The following is a 21,313-nucleotide window of genomic DNA, read 5'->3' on the forward strand; positions in this document are numbered from 1 at the left end:
TGGAGAGAACCAAGGGCTATATCTGTTCCTGGTTCTAAATTTCTTGAATGGGGCATGCTTATTTAAGATGGTGAGGAAGGCATTTAAAAAAAATAACCAGGCATCCTCTACTGACGGGATGAGGTCAATATCCTTCCAGGATACCCGGGCCAGGTCGATTAGAAAGGCCTGCTCGCTGAAGTGTTTCAGGGAGCGTTTGACAGTGATGAGTGGAGGTCGTTTGACCGCTGACTCATTACGGATGCAGGCAATGAGGTAGTGATCGCTGAGATCTTGGTTGAAAACAGCAGAGGTGTAGTTAGAGGGCAAGTTGGTTAGGATGATATCTATGAGGGTGCCCGTGTTTACGACTTTGGGGTGGTACCTGGTAGGTTCATTGATAATTTGTGTGAGATTGAGGGCATCAAACTTAGATTGTAGGATGGCTGTGGTGTTAAGCATGTCCCAGTTTAGGTCACCTAGCAGCACGAGCTCTGAAGATAGATGGGGGGCAATCAGTTCACATATGGTGTCCAGAGCACAGCTGGGGGCAGAGGGTGGTCTATAGCAGGCGGCAACAGTGAGGGACTTGTTTTTAGAGAGGTGGATTTTTAAAAGTAGATGTTCAAATTGTTTGGGTACAGACCTGGATAGTAAACCTAACAGACAGGGGTATTACATATCAAGATTCATTTTCAATTTGTTAAATACTTTTATGGTATTGCTTTTTTACTGATCATTTCAAAATAATATTTAAATTCTATCTTAAATAATGTGAAGAGGGGTTTGTCCACTTCATTTTATGGACAAAGAATCTTCCATGAAAGATAAACAAATGAACAATGAAAGTTAAATCAGGGTCCATATCATTTGGATCACAATAAAACATAATATCAGAGTCTTTCAAATTAACATTAATAGTTTCTTTTAAAATAAAATCTAACTCACTCCAAAATCATTTGACATAAGAGCAGTTCCAAAATAAATGGTCAAGAGTTTCTGGGTCATAACCACAAAATACACATTTGTTATCAATAGCTATTTTAAATCTGTGTATAATAAAGGTCTTTACAGGGTAGATTCTATGAATGAGTTTGTATGATACTTCTTTCACCTTATTAGATATACAATATTTACCAGATAACGAAACTTTGTTCCAGTTCACTTGTCCTAGGGCTGCATTCCAGTACATTTTAGCAGAGGGAATAGTAACATATTGACATAGTTTCCTTATATACATGTTATTACATTTATAGTTTAAAATGTAAATTCCTTCTAATTGTATTGAGGCTACAAAATCCTCAACAGTTGCACTCGGAGTATTGTTATATTCTCCTAAGAGAAGAATAGCACCTTTAGGGACAGCTCTAGCAACTATTTGATACTCCTCAGGAGTGAATGTAACATTGTGTGTTCTAATAAATTCTGGATAATCATATAGTTCCATCATTATTCAATAATTGTTTAACCAAAATAATGTTGTCAAACCAGTTCTGGAAAAATAAAGACTTGTTTTTGTATTTTATGTCTTTAGTATTCCAGAGTGTATACCTATGAGGGGAAAATTTGTGTTTGTACATGAGGTTCCAAGTTAGAAGTACTTGTTAAATAAAGGTGAAATATTTATTTTTTTATACAAAGATGACTCAGGTCCAGTTGGAGTGAGATGGCAGATCCATATGTGGTGTCAGGTTGGGTGGAGAAGAGGTTGGGGAATGTGGAATTGTGTTGATTTTTTTGCATGTCTGCTGTTCAGAGGGAGAGTGAGCCCCACACCACGCAACTGGGGACAAGAACTGTGACTTGCGTTCTTCTCCAGAGCACGGAGTGATAACTGGAGTGGCGTTAAGTGTTGAGGAGGATCAACTGAAGTTGAAGAATCCCGGTGTCTGTGACGCACGCCGTTTGGTGTGGCAGACTCGTTGGAGAATGTGATGAAACAGAGAAGACACCGTCTGTACGACAGAGTTTTTTTTATTTTTATGCAGAGTCAGATAAAGTCAAGTCAAGATGTGTTAGTTATCCCGTGAGAACTTTTGTCCTGAGTCCATTACAGTGTTCTAGGTGCCAAGCTTATGGTCACGTGGCAGCAGTGTGTAGGAGGGGGATTCCTAGATGTGAGAAGTGTGCAGGAGGACATGAGACAAAGGAATGTGTAGTGTCTGTGGGAAATGTTGTGTGTAAACTGTAAGGGTACCCATGATGCTGGAGATCAGAGGTGTACGGTGAGAGAAAGGCAGGTTGAGGTTGCCAGGATCAGTTAATTGTGCAGAAAGTGACGTATGCGGAGACAGTGAAGAGAGTAGTAGAAGAAAATGGGTCCAGGGTGAGGGATCCCAAGAGGATCCCTGTGAGTAGGCAGAGGCCAATAAAGAGTGATAGATGTGCTTCGGTAAGGTTGGTTTTCTGCCGTACATGTACTGCAGGAATGGAATTTAAATCACAGAGGACGGATGTGGTGGCAACTGCAGATAAGTACTTGGGTGTACAAGATTTTACAGCAGATTAATTACAAGATGTTTAACGATAGTGTCCCGTCCTCCCAGGCTGCTGGCCTGGAGTAGGTTCAGATGGGGCCAAAGTAGTGGAATAGTGGTGAGGTTTTAATGAGTGCAGGGTTAGATGGTAGGGCACATTTTTCAAAGTGTAATGAATTCATTCAACATAATAGTAGGCTGATACACAGCCAATACAATAGGTGGCGGTATGCACGTATAAATGTGTTTGCGGACCGCCATAATACCAACAAAGTAGAAGAAAAAGGTTGGAGTTCGAGAGGCGTGGCTGGAACAGTTTCAAAATGGCGGTGAGTCGATCATATCTTCCATGAACGTATCTAAAACGTCGTTATTTACTGTATTTATTATTACTTAGCAATTGCGTGCCTCTCAATCTAGCTACAATATTATGTTATCTAGCAAGTGCAAGAGAGGGCAGAGTAGGGACATTTGCAAGCGTGCTTTTCAGACAGCATCGTGTTAATGACACCGACAAAGAAAAGGAATGTCAAACAAAGAGAAATTACAAAATATCACTTGAGAAAAAAAAGAGCCAATACCCGATTTGGCGGTCGAAACGGATGACAATATATTCTGCAAAACCTGCAACATTACGTTAGACTACATAGTGCATGGGCGCTAATCTACATTCCCGGTAATAAACTCGTGTTCGCCGTGGACCTGCTCGTACATAAACCATCATCCATTCAGGCTGCAAAGGCATTTACCTCCTTAATAGCTTTAATGGCGAAGAATGCGTACTTTTTTTAACCAACATTTTCCACGAACGTTTTCATATTTTCGGCCAATTTAGGATGTTGCACACCGCGTTGATCCAAGGGTGTCAAAAGTTCTAAATAGCCATAAAATGGTGGTAAATTAACACGCATACTAGTGGCCAACTCGGGAGACTACTAAAGGGTAGCCGCAAAAAATGTCCGAGTCGATTTCTTAAATAACTTAATCTAAAACCCAACTCCATTTGTTTTCTAGTTCTTCAAATAGAAATTCCCCTTTTCAAATTGAACTACAGTATTCTGACCACTGCTAGCGAGATGGTGTGTTGAGATATTTGCTAGCGTTAGGTGTAACCGCGAATATATTGTTGTCAACATCAGCGTGCTAAATAATATCATGCCATGTTCGTACCCCAGTTTCTCTCCCCATAATCTTTAGACTTCATTTTAGAAACTGTTTTCTGTTAAATCACTTCAAACCTCGTCTTCCCTTAATCTGCTTCTTCTATTGGGGTGTAACGGCGGTTGGCATCCAATGTTAATGATGCATTACCGCCACCAGCTGGATGAGGTATTTTAACAAGAAAATAAGAATCATTACAGGAAAGGGGAAAAAACGACAATAAGACGTTAAAACAAAATCCCCTCCCACTTCAATCACAGTACATTCCAAAATACATCCCTACACAGGCTCAGGAGCCTCAGAGGGTGGAACATTCAGCGACAAGACTTCTTGCAAGGCCTCGGCTGTGACATTACGAAGACCCAAGAAACAATTGGCTGCATTCACAATGATTACGATTTTCTCCGACTTCTCCTCTTGTGCTATACAGTTTATGACCATTGCAATAAATTATACAAAGTCCACCTTTAACATGTAACATTTCACGAACCCTCGCTTGATGTGGAACAGTCACTGGGTCGTGGTGGATTTACTACCCTTGTTTCTTCCCTGCCACTCAGTCGACGTGCATCAATCACTCCATCTGTCTTTAGTTATCATACTTCTTGCACCACTTCTTTTGCCACCCTAGAAATAACTCCCTCGATAGGTGCCCTGGTTCAACAATCCATACAGGAATCATTCCACTCCAATATCTTTGAGTCTTAAAACACACAAAAAATCTGAATAAGACTGCTTCTTGTGACGCTCAGACTCCACACGCTCCAACACATTCCAGGTTTTGCAACCGAATTGGCTTAATAGTACACTCCAGGTTTTATTTTCTACCTGATAATTGCACCCACCTGGTGTCACAGGTCTAAATCAGTCCTTGATTAGAGGGGAACAATGACAATCAGCAGTGGAACTGGCTTCAAGGATCAGATTTGAATTTGCCTGGCCTATACTGTCGATTCAAAGTTGAACATGACTGATTTGGGCACTTATAAGCACATACATTGGAACACAGGGGTGTCAAACTCATTCCATGGAGGGCCTAGTGTCTGCACGTTTTGGGGTTTTTCCTTTCAATTAAGCCCTAGACAACCAGGTGTGATGAGTTCCTTACTAATTAGTGGCCTAAATTCATCAATTGCGTAAAAGGGAAGAGTGAAAACCCACAGACACTCGGCCCTCCATGGATTGAGTTTGACACCGTGCTTTACAGTAACGTGCTTTACAGTAACGTGCTATAAATCACATCAGAGTGTGGGTTTTTACTGACAGCCACTCTGAAGATGAGCACTTCACACTACAAGAAGTTGCCCCCATCACGCTGACTAATGTTTTTGTCTGAGGGAGGGAAATGCTGTAAATTTAAGAGGATCTCTTGTGTATTTTGAAAGATGAGATGTTGAGGACTATAATAAATACCACTTTGTTGTCGTACAAGCAAGCCAAACACCTGTGATTCCAAATGCAATTCACATTTCCATATCATAAAACTCATGTCACATACAGTGCCAATGTTTATAATCACTATGTTTGATGTACAGTTAGATGACATCATACCCTGGGTTGTTCTGAACATAGTTATTGTCTATTGTGAAGATGATTTGCGGCCGAACACACACCTGAATGCGCTCATGATTCTCATGACTCTTGTCTATGTGCACCAAAATTCGGGTCGGTATCTCAGAATTTCCCTGTGAATGCCTAACACTGTAACATCATATTTTATAACTCATGTTGGCAATAGAACAAGCTTTCAAATGGTACCCACCTGATCCAGATTGAGATTTATAATGGGCCATTTATAATGGGCCATGTCCAGCCCTGTCAGTTTTTGCCACATCAAGTACTCCTATTGAAATAATTATTATTTGTGTCAAATAAACACATCTACATTTTCAGTATACAAATTGGATAAAACTGAAAGGGCTACGGCCCTTGATGGTATGATTAGACTATAGGGTTCAATCCTAAATTCTACTGAATATTTTCCTTTCAGGACAGAAACAAGGAAGGAGAGAAGAAAAAGAAGGAGAGCATCTTTGACCTGTCCAAGTACATCGATAAACAAATCCGTGTCAAGTTCCAGGGAGGACGAGAGGGTAAATCAGTGCAGATAAAACTTAGTCCATTTCATTGCTATGTTAAAACCTGAAAAACGAAAAAATACTGTGGGACTTGCGGCTTCCAAAAGAGAACACTGGCAACCTTTTGCCTGTTTGGAAATGCTGTTCCATGACAGGCCACTGTCCCCATCTTCTTTACTGTTTTTCTCCTTGCTTCCATTCAAGATAATAATCCTTATTTCTTTGTGTCAGCCAGTGGAGTCCTAAAGGGGTTTGACCCCCTTTTGAACCTGGTATTGGACAGCACCATCGAGTACTTGCGAGGTATGTAGCAGAAACTAAGACTTGCTTGTATGATCTCATATCACTTCTACAATGTGAAAATGCACTCCTGGTCGGTGAGGAGACTGTTGCCCAAACAATGCAATGGAAAACATATCTGTGATGTTGCCCTTCAGTTTAAAAAAAATCGACAATGAAACCAAGGTCGTATCATTTGCCATTTTATAAAGAAGGTTCTGCTGGATCATTCATGGTGGAGTTTCACATACTATCAATTACCTCTGACCTGTATTGCCACTTCCTCCTCCAATACAATTTTGTTTGATTTGTTATTTCCAGACCCTGACGACCAGTTCAAGCTGACCGAGGACACGCGACAGCTGGGCCTTGTGGTGTGTCGAGGGACCTCAGTGGTGCTCATCTGTCCTCAGGACGGCATGGAGGCCATCCCCAACCCCTTCATACAACAGCAGGATGGATAGTCCGCCAGCCTTATTCCTCTTGATTAACTCACAGTAGCCCAGTTCCTTGGGTGAATCTTAATTGTATTTCCTTGATTCCTCAAGTCCTCTCCTTGCTTCCTTCTTTGGACAAGAACATCCGAGGGGAGGAACCTCAGATCGTTTGCTCCAATATGTGTTAAGGTAGTAGGACGTGAGGAATCAAGGAAATATTATTTTGATTCGCTACTATTCTCCCCTGCCCCTTCTACCCGAGGTGCATTTCACGTTCACTCCCATCTGCCCCACACACACAGTCCCTATAATCAGGAAAATTATTTTGTTGTAGTTTGATTGGTGTCACCAGCCTGAATGTTGATGTAGTAGGCAGTATGAAATGGTGTGATAAGCATGTGTTCTGTTTAGAAATGAAGAATAGTGGTTTAAATGTTATTTTGTTTGGGGGGGGGGGGGGGTTCTCTGACTAGATTCTCTGACTAGATAAGTGAAAACATATTTTTGCTCTGATGGTAAACATAAAAAAAAAAAACTTTTTACTATGGTTTTCCCTAAGTCAGGCCAGGTTTGAACGATATGGCATATTATGTTTTTACATTACAAATGTAATAAATGTACTATTTTCTTTAATGATGTGTGTCTTCAGTGTTTTGTATCGTCTTTGAACGTCTAGAATACGGCCCAATTGGAGTAAATAATTGGGATTTATTGAAGCTATTTGACAGATACATTTCAGCTTTTTTTTTATTGAGAAAATCTAAGTCCATTGCTCTTTCAGACAGTCATAATTGCTTTTTCGTGTTCAAACTTGAGCACGCACAACGATGAAGTCAGTGTGATGTCATTCCATATGGTCCATCCTCCTGTCTCAAAAGTGCTGTAATTTTCTTCAACCACCGGAAATTTGACTCAGGAGAGGAATGCAGGACCCGTAGCCAGTTATAATGTAAGTATCTGACTTGTAATTTTTATAGACAGAGTAAGGAACGATAAACTACAATATAGGTGTCGACTGACGTTATAAAGAAATTGATGAGCGCTAAGTTCGAATCCTGTTCGCTAGTTAACGTTAGTGAATTAGTTCATGTAGCTAGCTAGCACATTAGCTAGCTATCTAATATATAGTATTACCAGCAAGTTTTGTCAAATTTAGCTATATTTTCTTTAGATTTTGGTTTTGCCACGACCCATTATCACGGCAAGAGTTTGGGGTTTAATGTTTGTTGTTATTTCTAGGAAAAAGTTAGCCGTATCCCACTAGCTCACTTCTCCAGACTCCGAACGGTAGCTAGCCAGTTAGCAGCTAGTTAGCTACATATGGCTAAAGTTCAGTTTTTATACTTGTCAACAAAAAAATAAATTTTGCGGTGTAATGTTAATCCATACTATTTCCGGTAACAACACGAAACCATTGTTTCTCAATCTGAGTAGCAAACGGTTATCTAATGTTAAAACCGCAGTGAGACCCTTTAATCAGTTAGTTGATGGAAGAAGATGACGTAAGTAAGACTGCTATGCGGAGTTCTTACTCCTACTAGCCAAGTTTTCCTTCTCAACTCCACGATGTTCATCACATATGTGGGTGGAGTCGAAACCTAGCAACTCTGCGGTGTTGACTTTGGCCAAATAAGGACGACCACTTTTGAGGGGGGGAAGGTTATGCACATCATTGGTTGGGGGTGAATTTGTTCAGGGTCAAATAGTTACATCAATTTACTGTATGTGTGTAAACTGATTCTATTGACCCCCCTTGTGGCTAAATGATGCAGCCTATGGCATGCCTATTGTCAATCTATGACGTGTAGTATGTATTTGATCTATTTTTGCTCATGTCAGCATCACATAAGTCTATCGTTGCCATGTTATGGGTCTCAATTTCCTTGGCAGGTACTAATAATCATGTTTCCCTGTTCTGTGATTCAAGACACAACTTCTATCAGCAGCAACCCAGTCAGACCATGGCTGGCTTCAGACAAGAGGATGTGGAGGCGTTCTATGATATGGGGGAGGAGCTGGGGAGGTAAGATCTGACCTGTGTCTGTCTGTCTGTACAGTGTTGCTGGAGGAGGATACGAAGCAGACTTGATTCAGCTCTCAGTGGGCAGAATTTGTACTTTTAGGATGATTGAGGAAAACTCCTACCCAGCATGAGGCACACTGGGCCAATGCAATTAAATGTGCCTACCATTCCATGTATTCTATTCCAGCCATTACAATGAGCCTGTCCTCCTATAGCGCAACCCACCAGCCTCCTCTGTTGCCTACTGATTCATATGTTTTTAATTAAGTGTTAGGATGTATGAGTACTAGAGGTCGACCGATTATGATTTTTCAACGCCTATGCCGATTATTGGAGGACCAAAAAAAGCCGATACCGATTAATCGGACGATTTTTATCTATATATTTGTAATAATGACAATTACAACAATACTGAATGAACACTTTTTATTTTAACTTAATATAATACAGAAATAAAATCAATTTAGTCTCAAATAAATAATGAAACATGTTCAATTTGGTTTAAATAATGCAAAAACACAGTGTTGGAGAAGAAAGTAAAAGTGCAATATGTGCCATGTAAAATGTAAAAAAGCTAACGTTTAAGTTCCTTGCTCAGAACATGAGAACATATGAAAGCTGGTGGTGCCTTTTAACATGAGTCTTCAATATTCCCAGTTAAGAAGTTTTAGGTTGTAGTTATTATAGGAATTATAGGACGATTTCTCTATACCATTTGTATTTCATTTACCTTTGACTATTGGATGTTCTTATAGGCACTATAGTATTGCCAGCCTAATCTCTGGAGTCGATAGGCTTGAAGTCATAAACAGCGCTGTGCTTCAAGCATTGCGAAGAGCTGCTGGCAAACGCAGGAAAGTGCTGTTTGAATGAACGCTTACGAGCCTGCTGCTGCCTACCACCTCTGTCAGACTGCTCTATCAAATATCAAATCATAGACTTCATTATAATATAATAAACACACAGAAATACGAGCCTTAGGTCATTAATATGGTCAAATCCGGAAACTATCATTTAGAAAACAAAACGTTTATTCTTTCAGTGAAATATGGAACCGTTCCGTATTTTATCGAATGGGTCGCACCCCTTAGTCTAAATATTGCTGTTACATTGCACAACCTTCAATGTTATGTCATAATTTATGTAAAATTCTGGCAAATTAACTACGGTCTTTGTTAGGAAGAAATGGTCTTCACACAGTTCGCAACGAGCCAGGCGGCCCAAACTGCTGCGTATACCCTGACTCTGCTTGCACAGAACGCAAGAGAAGTGACACAATTTCCCTAGTTAATATTGCCTGCAAACATGAATTTCTTTTAACTAAATATGCAGGTTTAAAAAATATATATACTTGTGTATTGATTTTAAGAAAGGCACTGATGTTTATTATTAGGTACATTGGTGCAACGACAGTGCTTTTTTCGCGAATGCTCTTGTTAAATCATCACCCGTTTGGCGAAGTAGGCTGAGATTCGATGATAAATTAACAGGCACCGCATTGATTGTATGCAACGCAGGACAAGCTAGTTAAACTAGTAATATCATCAACCATGTGTACTTAACTAGTGATAATGTTAAGATTGATTGTTTTTTATAAGTTAAGTTTAATGCTAGCTAGCAACTTACCTTGGCTCCTTGCTGCACTCGCATAACAGGTAGTCAGCCTGCCATGCAGTCTCCTCGTGGAGTGCAATGTAATCGGTCATAATCGGCGTCCAAAAATGCCGATTACCGATTCTTATGAAAACTTGAAATCGGCCCTAATTTATCGTCCTCTAAATCAATCAAATGTATTTATATAGCCCTTCTTACATCAGCTGATATCTCAAAGTGCTGTACAGAAACCCAGCCTAAAACCCCAAACAGCAAGCAATGCAGGTGTAGAAGCACGGTGGCTAGGAAAAATTCCCTAGAAAGGCCAAAACCTAGGAAGGAACCTAGAGAGGAACCAGGCTATGAGGGGTGGCCAGTCCTCTTCTGGCTGTGCCGGGTGGAGATTATAACAGAACATGGCCAAGATGTTCAAATGTTCATAAATGACCAGCATGGTCAAATAATAATAATCACAGTAGTTGTCGAGGGTGCAGCAAGTCAGCACCTCAGGAGTAAATGTCAGTTGGCTTTTCATAGCCGATCATTAAGAGTATCTCTACCGCTCCTGCTGTCTCTAGAGAGTTGAAAACAGCAGGAGCGTACTCTAATGAGTACAGATCTCTCTTCACTTTTAACTACATTTTTTAATAGTTTTTTTATTTGATTTACCCCTTTCTCTCCCCAATTTCGTTGTATCCAATTGGTAGTTAGTCTTGTCACATCGCTGCAACTCCCGTACGGACTCGGGAGAGGTGAAGGTCGAGAGCCGTGCGTCCTCCGAAACACAACCCAACCAAGCCGCACTGCATCTTTACACAATACCCGATTAACCCGGAAGCCAGGCCTACCAATGTGTCGGAGGGAACACTGTACCCCTGGCGACCATGTCGCAACAGGAGTCGCTAGTGCGCGATGGGACAAGGACATCCCTGCCGGCCTAACTCGGATGACGCTGGGCCAATTGTGCACCGCCCCATGAGTCTCCCGGTTGTGGCCGGGAGACTCAGAATCTCTAGTGGCACAGCTAGCACTGCAATGCAGTACCTTAGACCACTGCACCACTCGGGAGGCCCCCACCTTTAGTAACTATTGTATGTCAAGTGAAGCACTATATTTCTACAAAGATCTTAAATATTGTTTGTTGGGCTCTCCTAATGATACAATCCAAATACCACTTAGTTGACTTGAAATCACATAGCTGGATGAAAACATCCGTTGGCAAATTCCCAGTGTATTTGTGGGACTGTTTATTCAACAGTGTAGAGCTCTCTGTCCTGTTATGCAAGCCTGCTCTGTGTTTTTAATAACAAGTCCTTATAAACTAAACAGAGCCGGAACACTAGAATGAGTCATGCGTTTCTACAGGATTAAACCTGAATTTGTTCCAAATGGTAACCTATTCCTTACATAGCGCACTACTTTAGATCAGAGACCATAGGGCTAAAGTAGTGCACTATAAAATGAATAGGGTGCCATTTGGGACACAATAACCTGATTTCCTACCTTTATATGGAAGTAGTTTTGTTTTCTGCAGTGTTGCAGCAGAAGAAGAATGACATCATTGCCTTTCTATGCGTTTATTTCCTCTTTATGCCCCTAGGTTTTGTCTAGCTGTTTATGAGCTGTTTTAGGCGTAGTCTAGCTGTTTGTTAGGTGTAGTCTAGCTGTTTGTTTCCTCTATGGCTCTAGGTATGGTCTTGCTGGGGGGGACTGAGTTTGCTCAGAAAGGGCTTGCAGACGTACATTAAATGGCAGAGCAGAACATTCAGTTCTGTGCAGATAGAGAGGCGCTGTAGACTTAACTTTAGGAACGGATAGACCCTCAGGAATGCAGTATTTATGAACTCAGCAAAAAAAGAAAAGTCCCCCCCACTGTCAACTGCGTTTGTTTTCAGCAAACTTAACACGTGTAAATATTTGTATGAACATAAGATTCAACAACTGAGATGTAAACTGAACAAGTTCCATAGACATGTGACTAACAGAAATGGAATAATGTGTCCCTGAACAAAGGGGGGGGGTCAAAATCAAAAGTAACAGTCAGTATCTGGTGTGGCCACCATCTACATTAAGTACTGCAGTGCATCTCCTCATGGACTGCACAAGATTTGCCAGTTCTTGCTGTGAGATGTTACCCCACTCTACCACCAAGGCACCTGCAAGTTCCTGGACATTTCTGGGGGGAATGGCCCTAACCCTCACCCTCTGATGTTAGGTGTAAATGTTTATAATAAAAAAAAAGGTCTTTATCTTATTACATGAAATGAAATGGCCAGCCAGTGTGTTGCAATGCTTCCAGTGAACACTAGCCTATACAATTTGTTGTCAAGAATTTATCGCTTTAAATCAGGATTTTCCCCGGATTAGCTATCTGAATTTGGCCCAGTCACTCTTTCTTGTTTCCTATGTTTATGTACATATTATACTATCTATCATCATCATCCTCATTACCTCTCCTAGTGGACAATTCGCCATCGTACGGAAGTGTAAAGACAAGAGTTCTGGCTCGGAGTACGCCGCCAAGTTAATCAAGAAGCGTCGCCTGTCGTCCAGCCGCCGGGGCGTGAGCCGCGAGGAGATCGAGAGGGAGGTGAGAGAACCACAATGGAAATAAGAATTCAGGCTTTGCGTTTTATCCTCAATCATTGTATGTACTGGCTGGACCAGCTTTATATGCCTTTTTTAATAATCAAATAAATCAAATGAAATTCAAGGTGAACATTCTGAGAGAGATCCAGCACAGCAACATCATCACGCTGCACGACATCTTCGAGAACAAGACGGACGTCATCCTCATCCTGGAGCTGTGAGTAGAGCTACACCAGTTGATATTTGGGGTTGATCTAGGATCAGCCCCCCCCCGTCCTTGTAATCTGATTCACTATGATCTAAAAGGCTAAACTGATCCTAAAGCAGCATTCGTCTGAGACTCGTTCTGAATACAGGCCCAGACCTGTACTCAAACAGTATATTGATAAAAATAGAATACTTTTTGAATACTGTTCTGTGGTGTATTCCAGAGTGTCTGGAGGGGAACTATTTGACTTCCTGGCAGAGAAGGAGTCTCTAACAGAGGAGGAGGCCACACAGTTCCTCAAACAGATCCTGGACGGGGTCCACTATTTACACTCCAAACGCATCGCTCACTTTGACCTGAAGGTGGGTAGGGTGGAGGCTGGGAAAAGAGAAGCCAGGCTGGCATTGTAAACTAAAGTTCCATCTTGACTTGACGTATTCCTTTAAACTCCTACTGGAGCGCTCCGACTCCTCACTCAATGTATAACTTGATAGACTGTTTTGAGTCATTGGAACGTCAGTGAAAACGTCCAAAAGATTTCCAGCATTTGAGAAATATAAAGTTTGGTGTCTTTAAAAAAAACATCTGTATTGTATTATTATCTGCATTGTGAAATGTTTGTTTGTGCCGTAGCCAGAGAACATCATGCTGCTTGATAAGAACGTCCCCAACCCCAGGATCAAACTCATCGACTTTGGCATCGCTCATCAGATCAAAGCTGGAAATGAGTTTAAGAATATCTTTGGAACGCCAGAGTTTGTTGGTGAGACCATAGAGATATGTTTGTAATATGTATTAATAATAATAGCAATTAAGTGTTCCACGTATATTTTGTTATGTGTGAGACGCTCCTACATATACATTTTCCTTATTAAAACATACTATTATTAAAACATACTATTATTTTAAATTTTTCGTTATTTGAACTCCTTTTTCTCCCAAATTTTGTGATTTCTATCTTGTCTCATCACTGCAACTCCCCAACGGGCTCGGGAGAGGTTAAGGTTGAGTCATGCGTCCTCCGAAATATGACTCACCAAGTCACGCTTCTTTTCATCCGCCTGCTTAACCCGGAAGCCAGCCGCACCAATGTGTCGGAGGAAACACCGCTCAACTGAGGACCGAAGTCAGCCTGCAGGCGCCCGGCCCGCCACAAGGAGTCGCTAGAGCACGATGAGCCAAGTAAAGCCCCCCCCGGGCCAAACCTTCCCCTAACCCGGACAACGCTGGGCCAATTGTCTGCCTCCATATGGGACACACGGTCATGGCCGGTTGTGACACAGCCTGGGGTTGTGACACAGCCTGGGTTTGAACCCCAGGTCTGTAGTGAAGCCGCAACACTGCGATGCAGTGCCTCAGACAGCTGCGCCACTCGGGTGGCCCGTATAGCTTTAAAATTAAAATAATTCCACAATGAGTTTAATGTTATGGAATGGGGAAAATATTCCTTCATATTTGTTTTAATAAGTGGAGGTCTGTGTGTTGAGATCTGCCTGAAGACCATCTGGGTTCTAATAATCCTGCTTGTTTTACAGCTCCAGAGATAGTCAACTATGAACCCCTCGGACTGGAGGCTGACATGTGGTAAAATAAACTAAGATTATTTTAAATGTTTTTCTGATTTTGAGAACTTTTTGTTATTGTTGTTTTTCTTGTTTTTCTTTACCCTTAAGGTAAATCTCACTAATTTGATGTCCTCTTGTTTCTCCAGGAGTATTGGAGTTATCACATACATTCTGTAAGTACTGCTTCACATTATAATGGTGTCAGTTGAGCGACATAAACCGTGTCAAACATTGTTAGATTATTTCTAAATCTACAGACATTTTTTATCATATTCTGTACCTGTTTTACAAAATGGAGAACTACACAAGTGAATGTTATTTCTGAGCAATCCAATCATTTACATGATGAAATAGCAAATAAGAGATTGTATTTAATATTTGGCCATGGCCTAAAAGATGGTACGATACCACTTGTTTAACCTTAGGTTGAGTGTTCTCAACATGCTGTTGGTCTTCCTCAGTTTGAGTGGTGCCTCTCCGTTCCTGGGGGAGACCAAGCAGGAGACTCTGACCAACATCTCTGCTGTCAACTATGACTTTGACGAGGAGTACTTCAGCAATACCAGTGAGCTGGCCAAGGACTTCATCAGACGCCTGCTGGTCAAGGATCCCAAGTAAGGCTGGTTTACTGTGGATACAACAGGCCTGGGAATACTTAGAACAACACAGGGACATGACAGTAACTATTTGCTTTTGTTTGTCTTATTAGTTAATATATCATTGTAGGGACTCTAGCAAAAGATGAACGTTTACTGAATCCGCACCATAGCCTTGGAGAACTTTGGTCTTCAGTGGAAATTATATTATTGCAATTACTAAGGCATGACAGTAAAGCAGAAAGTAATAATTGATTATTTTTCATCTCTTATTTCTCCAGGAAGAGGATGACCATCGATGACAGCCTTCAGCATCCCTGGATCAAGGTAGACATCTCTCGCCATCTCACACATATTTTACATCTTACTCATCCCAAATGTGGGACTATCCCTTTGCCCTCTTCCACTTATAAAGCAACTGTTAGCTTTTAGCACCTGGTTTACTGCCGCTTTACTGATGGTTTACTGTGACGCTTTACTGATGGTTTACTGTGACGCTTTACTGATGGTTTACTGTGACGCTTTACTGATGGTTTACTGTGACGCTTTACTGATGGTTTACTGTGACGCTTTACTGATGGTTTACTGTGACGCTTTACTGATGGTTTACTGTGACGCTTTACTGATGGTTTACTGTGACGCTTTACTGATGGTTTACTGTGACGCTTTACTGATGGTTTACTGTGACGCTTTACTGATGGTTTACTGTGACGCTTTACTGATGGTTTACTGTGACGCTTTACTGATGGTTTACTGTGACGCTTTACTGATGGTTTACTGTGACGCTTTACTGATGGTTTACTGTGACGCTTTACTGATGGTTTACTGCGACGCTTTACTGATGGTTTACTGCGACGCTTTACTGATGGTTTACTGCCACTTTACTGATGGTTTACTGCCACTTTACTGATGGTTTACTGTGACGCTTTACTGATGGTTTACTGTGACGCTTTACTGATGGTTTACTGTGACGCTTTACTGATGGTTTACTGTGACGCTTTACTGATGGTTTACTGTGACGCTTTACTGATGGTTTACTGTGACGCTTTACTGATGGTTTACTGTGACGCTTTACTGATGGTTTACTGTGACGCTTTACTGATGGTTTACTGTGACGCTTTACTGATGGTTTACTGTGACGCTTTACTGATGGTTTACTGTGACGCTTTACTGATGGTTTACTGTGATGCTTTACTGATGGTTTACTGTGATGCTTTACTGATGGTTTACTGCCACTTTACTGATGCTTTACTGATGGTTTACTGCCACTTTACTGATGGTTTACTGTGATGCTTTACTGATGGTTTACTGTGACGCTTTACTGATGGTTTACTGTGACGCTTTACTGATGGTTTACTGACGCTTTACTGATGGTTTACTGACGCTTTACTGATGGTTTACTGACGCTTTACTGATGGTTTACTGACGCTTTACTGATGGTTTACTGCGACGCTTTACTGATGGTTTACTGCGACGCTTTACTGATGGTTTACTGACGCTTTACTGATGGTTTACTGCCGCTTTACTGGTGGTTTACTGTGACACTTTACTGGTGGTTTACTGTGACGCTTTACTGATGGTTTACTGCCGCTTTACTGATGGTTTACTGCCGCTTTACTGATGGTTTACTGCCGCTTTACTGATGGTTTACTGTGACGCTTTACTGATGGTTTACTGTGACGCTTTACTGATGGTTTACTGTGACGCTTTACTGATGGTTTACTGCCGCTTTACTGATGGTTTACTGTGACCCTTTACTGATGGTTTACTGACGCTTTACTGATGGTTTACTGTGACCCTTTACTGATGGTTTACTGTGACCCTTTACTGATGGTTTACTGTGACCCTTTACTGATGGTTTACTGTGACCCTTTACTGATGGTTTACTGTGACGCTTTACTGATGGGTTACTGTGACGCTTTACTGATGGGTTACTGTGACTCTTTACTGATGGGTTACTGTGACCCTTTACTGGTGGTTTACTGTGACGCTTTACTGATGGTTTACTGTGACGCTTTACTGATGGTTTACTGCCGCTTTACTGATGGTTTATTGTGACCCTTTACTGATGGTTTTTGACCCCCTTTATCTACTATCCATTAACGCTCCTCTCCTCCCAGGTGATCAAGAGGCGGAACGTGCGCCAGGAGGAGAGCGGGAAGAAGCCGGAGCGCAGGCGTCTGAAGACCACGCGTCTAAAGGAGTATACTATCAAGTCCCACTCCTCCATGCCCCCCAACAACACCTACGTCAACTTCGAACGCTTCTCCCAGGTGCTGGAGGAGATCGCTGCTGCTGAGGAGGGGCTGAGAGACCTGGAACAAAACCAGAGGTGAGAGGGAGGGATGAATAGATAGATGGATGGATGGATTCATCATTTTAATTTGATTATAAAAAATGAATGTATTGGATACAACATACGCATTCCATACATTCTAACCTGACTTCTCCAGGTCGTGCCGGGAGGACGTGGCTGCTCTCCTGTCTATCTACGAGGAGAAGGAGGGCTGGTACAAGGAGGAGAACCAGAGCATCGCCAGCGACCTGGGTCACATCCGCCAGGAGCTGCAGCGTACCCAGGCCCAGCGCAGGCAGAGTCAGGAGGACGCACGCGCCACCATGCTGGCTGCTAACGCCCTCAAGAGGAAGTTTGGCCGTCTGGAGAACCGTTACGAGGTCCTGGCAGAACAGGTGGCGTCTGAGGTGCACTGGGTGGAGGAGCTGGTCAGGGGGATAGAGAAGGAGAAGGACAGCCTCGTCATGCCCTGAGGCCAGCCTGGCTTCTAGTATCACTGACCTGGTCATGCCCTGAGGCCAGCCTGGCTTCTAGTATCACTGACCTGGTCATGCCCTTAGGCCAGCCTGGCTTCTAGTATCACTGACCTGGTTATGCCCCGAGGCCAGCCTGGCTTCTAGTATCACCGACCTGGTCATGCCCCGAGGCCAGCCTGGCTTCTAGTATCACTGACCTGGTCATGCCCCGAGGCCAGCCTGGCTTCTAGTATCACTGACCTGGTCACGCCCCGAGGCCAGCCTGGCTTCTAGTATCACTGACCTGGTCATGCCCCGGTACAGACAACGGTCTTATATACCAGCTGTCATTAGATTCAGAACAAAGGCCCGGAGTTTTTCTGGTGAGGGAAAACTCTGGCCCCTGATCATAAGCCATGATGCTAACCCCTCAGACATTTGATTAGGAGAAATGATCCCCCCTCCCCATCTTCCCTTTCTAATGAGACTACCAACGATGTATAGAGTCCCTCCCTACTATGAATACATTTAATCAACAAAATATGTGTTTAAAGAATGTCCATTCCAGTATTTTCTCAATTATTTCATAACGTTGAAAATGGTAAAGATTGTGATTCATTTTTGCAGTATATTTGGTTATTAAGATGGTGATACAGGTTTTCTGCACCTGCAATAATTCTCCTATAGTTTTTAGCCCCATACTTAAAGGGATATTTATCATTAACAGCTGACTATGATTAACCAATAAGGCCCGAGGGGGTGTGGTATACGGCCAGTATACCGTGGCTAAGGGCTGTTCTTACACACGATGCAACGCGGAGTGCCTGGACACAGTCCTTAGCCGTGGTATATTGGCCATATACCACAAACCCCCAAGGTGCCTTAAAAAAAAAACTGGTTACCTAAGTAATTAGAGCAGTAAAAACAAATGTTTCGTCATACCCGTGGTATACAGTCTGATATACCACGACTGTCAGCCAATCAGCATTCAGGGCTGGAACCACCCTGGTTATAAGTAACAACAACATAGTAGAAACAATAGAACGTGTGTTATAGGGAGATTCCATTTTGAAGTTAATCTTATAGACACTCAACAACCGTCTTGTTGTACTGCGATGCGAAGCTACAGACAGATGCAGATACTATATACTATATATTTATACTATATAAATACTAATGGTTCTCTTACGTGTGAAGAGAGTCGTCTTAAAATGGATTGTACAAACCTGTTTTGCAACTTGCACGCAGCCTGTACATTGAACACCTTATTGCCTATACATGAGCTAAATCAGGTGTGTAGTAATGTCTAAACCTCTTCATGAATAATGGAAGTCTAGTGACTGTCCCTCCAAAACGTTTTAGGCCAGTTTCCCGGACACAGATTAAGCCTAACCCTGGAATAAAAACAATGGAGAATCTCCATTGAGAAAATAGCATTTTAGTTCAGTATTTAGCTTTAATCTGTGTCTGGGGGAAACCGGCCCTTTCGAATACAACTATTGCACAGTAGCCTCATACCAAATGATCTGCATGTATATCTGCTACTATATTTGAATGATTATTTTAGTCCGGCTTCTGTCGCTATGACCATAGCCCCACACTACAGACATTCCATGAGTTGGTCTTAAATCTATGCATCACATTCCATGTTCCACATAGAACTCTATGTACTGTACATTTCCCTAGTTTAATATACTATTTTGCACTTAAATATAGCCGTGTTCCAAACTATTTCCCATTCAATCATTTCTTCTTCTTTTTTTTATGTACCCAAAACGTATAATGGTATGTATTGTTAAGTTTGAATGATGACATATTTAGATGGGGTTTTGTTTCAAATAAACTCATAACCTAAAGGAACTTTTCTGGTGTATATTTTTTCTGTCCATTTTTGAGATTTAGCAGGTCCAGATTTCTCAGCTTTTTTTTGGACATAAAAAAAGGATCCTTCCACCTGAAGCTTATGGAACTTGTCTCTCTCTGTTTCCATAGTAACTCAGAACTAAGGAATATAATCTTTGTCATTCAACGCTACCCCTGTTCCCCTCGACAACGTGGCTTGGTCTTACAGGAAAGTCGTCCGGGGCGTGCTGTAACCTGTTGATGGCAGTGCTGCTGACCCCGTGGTGTCCCTCACTGTGATGTGTGCCAGGGCAAGGTAGCCCAGAAGGTGTGGACCACAGTGTGCCAGTGCAAGGTAGCCCAAAAGGTGTGTGGACCACAGGGTGCCTGCCTGCTTAGCAGTAAAGCTTCCCACTGGGCAAAAAACAGGTTGAATCAGCGTTGTTTCCATGTCGTTTCAACCAAAACAACCAACGTGATGACGCTGAATCAATATGGAAAACCTGAAGGGACTTATCTATTTTCAACCAATTTTAAACCTAAAGCCAATAAAGGGGGACCTTTTTTGGTTGATTTCATGTTAGTTGACAACTCAAATGTTGAACTGACATCCGTTCCCAGTGAGTTCCTCCCTCTGGGTACAAGCCTCCTGTCCAGGGGGTGTACTTGTAAAGCACACTGCCTCACACTACAGAAACAGGAGATGGGCTCCAGTCCCTATGGACTGTTCTGGCTCGGATAAGGCTTACTTCTCCAAGATGTAACGTTCCCACAAGACAAACTCAAAATGACGCTCACAACAAAGAAAATCAATGCCAACCAAATAAAACAGATAGGGGTTCTTAAAGACACCCACCATGACAAACTATAAGAAAAACCACAATTTAGGACAGGGAGTAAAAATAACTGAAGAAACACCAAAGCACAGGCTTCTTTCTCACGTAAATAGGTTGAACTCGCACCACAGCTGACATAGTGTAGCTGTCCTTAACATCTCTCACGCTCAACTGGAGCACTGGGCCAGCCACTCCTAAATAGCACCTGGGACAACACAGGTTTAACACACTGACTGACGAGGTGACACCAATCGGTGCGACCTACGTGCTAAAGTCCAACCTCAAAACATAAATAAAAAACCAAAGCCTGACTTAGTTTCATCTAGGTACCTCCCAGGCTACAATGTCTGTACAATAACTCAAACCAGAGCTTATCGTGTGTTTACCGGTACGATCTAAACTTCACTAAACAGGCCCTGACGGAGAAGATGGAGGGGGCAAAGGTCATGTGAGAGAAAGACCAGCAGGCCTTGCTGGAGGTGATAAGGCTAAGCCAGGAGATGTTGTTGCTAAGAAACTGACAAACTATCATGTCCCTGAGTCTGTCCGCAGGAGAATGTGTGTTTAGATTTAGCCTCCAATACCACTTTTACATGTTTGACATCCTCGTTCGTGTTCAGAATGTATACTGTAGATAGATTTTGTATGCTGTTTATGTTCAGAATACACCTCTTTGGAGACAATATATAATAATATTCTGAACAAAAATATAAACGCAGTTACAGTTGATATAAAGAAAATCAGTCAATTTAAATAAATTCATTAGGCCTTAATCTATGGATTTCACATGACTGGGCAGGGGCACAGCCACGTGTGGGCCTGGGAGAGCATAGGCCCACCCACTGGGGTGGGTCTGGAACCAACAGGACCCTGAAAAGCTTCTACCTCCAAGCCATAAG

The 21,313-nt window shown here is 42.1% G+C and overlaps 2 protein-coding genes across 3 annotated transcripts; both read left to right on the plus strand.

The window, feature by feature from the left end:
• The first annotated feature begins 2,681 nt into the window (after window positions 1–2,681).
• LOC139550183 (U6 snRNA-associated Sm-like protein LSm7) lies at window positions 2,682–7,044 on the plus strand. The gene is made up of 4 exons (XM_071360884.1): window positions 2,682–2,785; window positions 5,608–5,710; window positions 5,927–5,998; window positions 6,296–7,044. The coding sequence occupies exons 1-4, from the start codon at window positions 2,780–2,782 to the stop codon at window positions 6,436–6,438; spliced, it is 324 nt and encodes a 107-aa protein (XP_071216985.1). The 5' UTR covers window positions 2,682–2,779; the 3' UTR covers window positions 6,439–7,044.
• Window positions 7,045–7,248: 204 nt separating this feature from the next.
• LOC139550182 (death-associated protein kinase 3-like) lies at window positions 7,249–19,596 on the plus strand. 2 transcript variants are annotated; one of them, XM_071360882.1, is made up of 12 exons: window positions 7,249–7,360; window positions 8,339–8,434; window positions 12,488–12,617; window positions 12,742–12,833; window positions 13,048–13,186; window positions 13,458–13,587; window positions 14,360–14,408; window positions 14,536–14,562; window positions 14,851–15,003; window positions 15,267–15,312; window positions 17,106–17,317; window positions 17,439–19,596. In XM_071360882.1, exons 2-12 carry the CDS (start codon window positions 8,373–8,375, stop codon window positions 17,752–17,754), a joined length of 1,356 nt encoding a protein of 451 aa, XP_071216983.1. In that variant the 5' UTR covers window positions 7,249–7,360; window positions 8,339–8,372; the 3' UTR covers window positions 17,755–19,596. The 2 variants fall into 2 exon arrangements, with proteins under 2 accessions (XP_071216983.1, XP_071216984.1); XM_071360883.1 differs by lacking the exon at window positions 7,249–7,360 and having other exon boundaries at window positions 8,327–8,434; window positions 17,439–19,592.
• The last annotated feature ends 1,717 nt before the right edge of the window (window positions 19,597–21,313 follow it).

Source organism: Salvelinus alpinus, chromosome 23 (genome assembly GCF_045679555.1).
Source record: "Salvelinus alpinus chromosome 23, SLU_Salpinus.1, whole genome shotgun sequence".
Lineage (NCBI taxonomy): Eukaryota > Metazoa > Chordata > Actinopteri > Salmoniformes > Salmonidae > Salvelinus > Salvelinus alpinus.

Coding starts and splice junctions, on each gene's coding strand:
- LOC139550183 (XM_071360884.1), top strand. Junction 5,711..5,926: donor GTTCCAGGGAGGACGAGAGG/GTAAATCAGTGC, acceptor TCTTTGTGTCAG/CCAGTGGAGTCCTAAAGGGG. Junction 5,999..6,295: donor CACCATCGAGTACTTGCGAG/GTATGTAGCAGA, acceptor TGTTATTTCCAG/ACCCTGACGACCAGTTCAAG.
- LOC139550182 (XM_071360882.1), top strand. CDS start 8,373: ATGGCTGGCTTCAGACAAGAGGATGTGGAGGCGTTCTATGATATGGGG. Junction 13,588..14,359: donor TGGAACGCCAGAGTTTGTTG/GTGAGACCATAG, acceptor CTTGTTTTACAG/CTCCAGAGATAGTCAACTAT. Junction 15,004..15,266: donor CTGCTGGTCAAGGATCCCAA/GTAAGGCTGGTT, acceptor TTATTTCTCCAG/GAAGAGGATGACCATCGATG.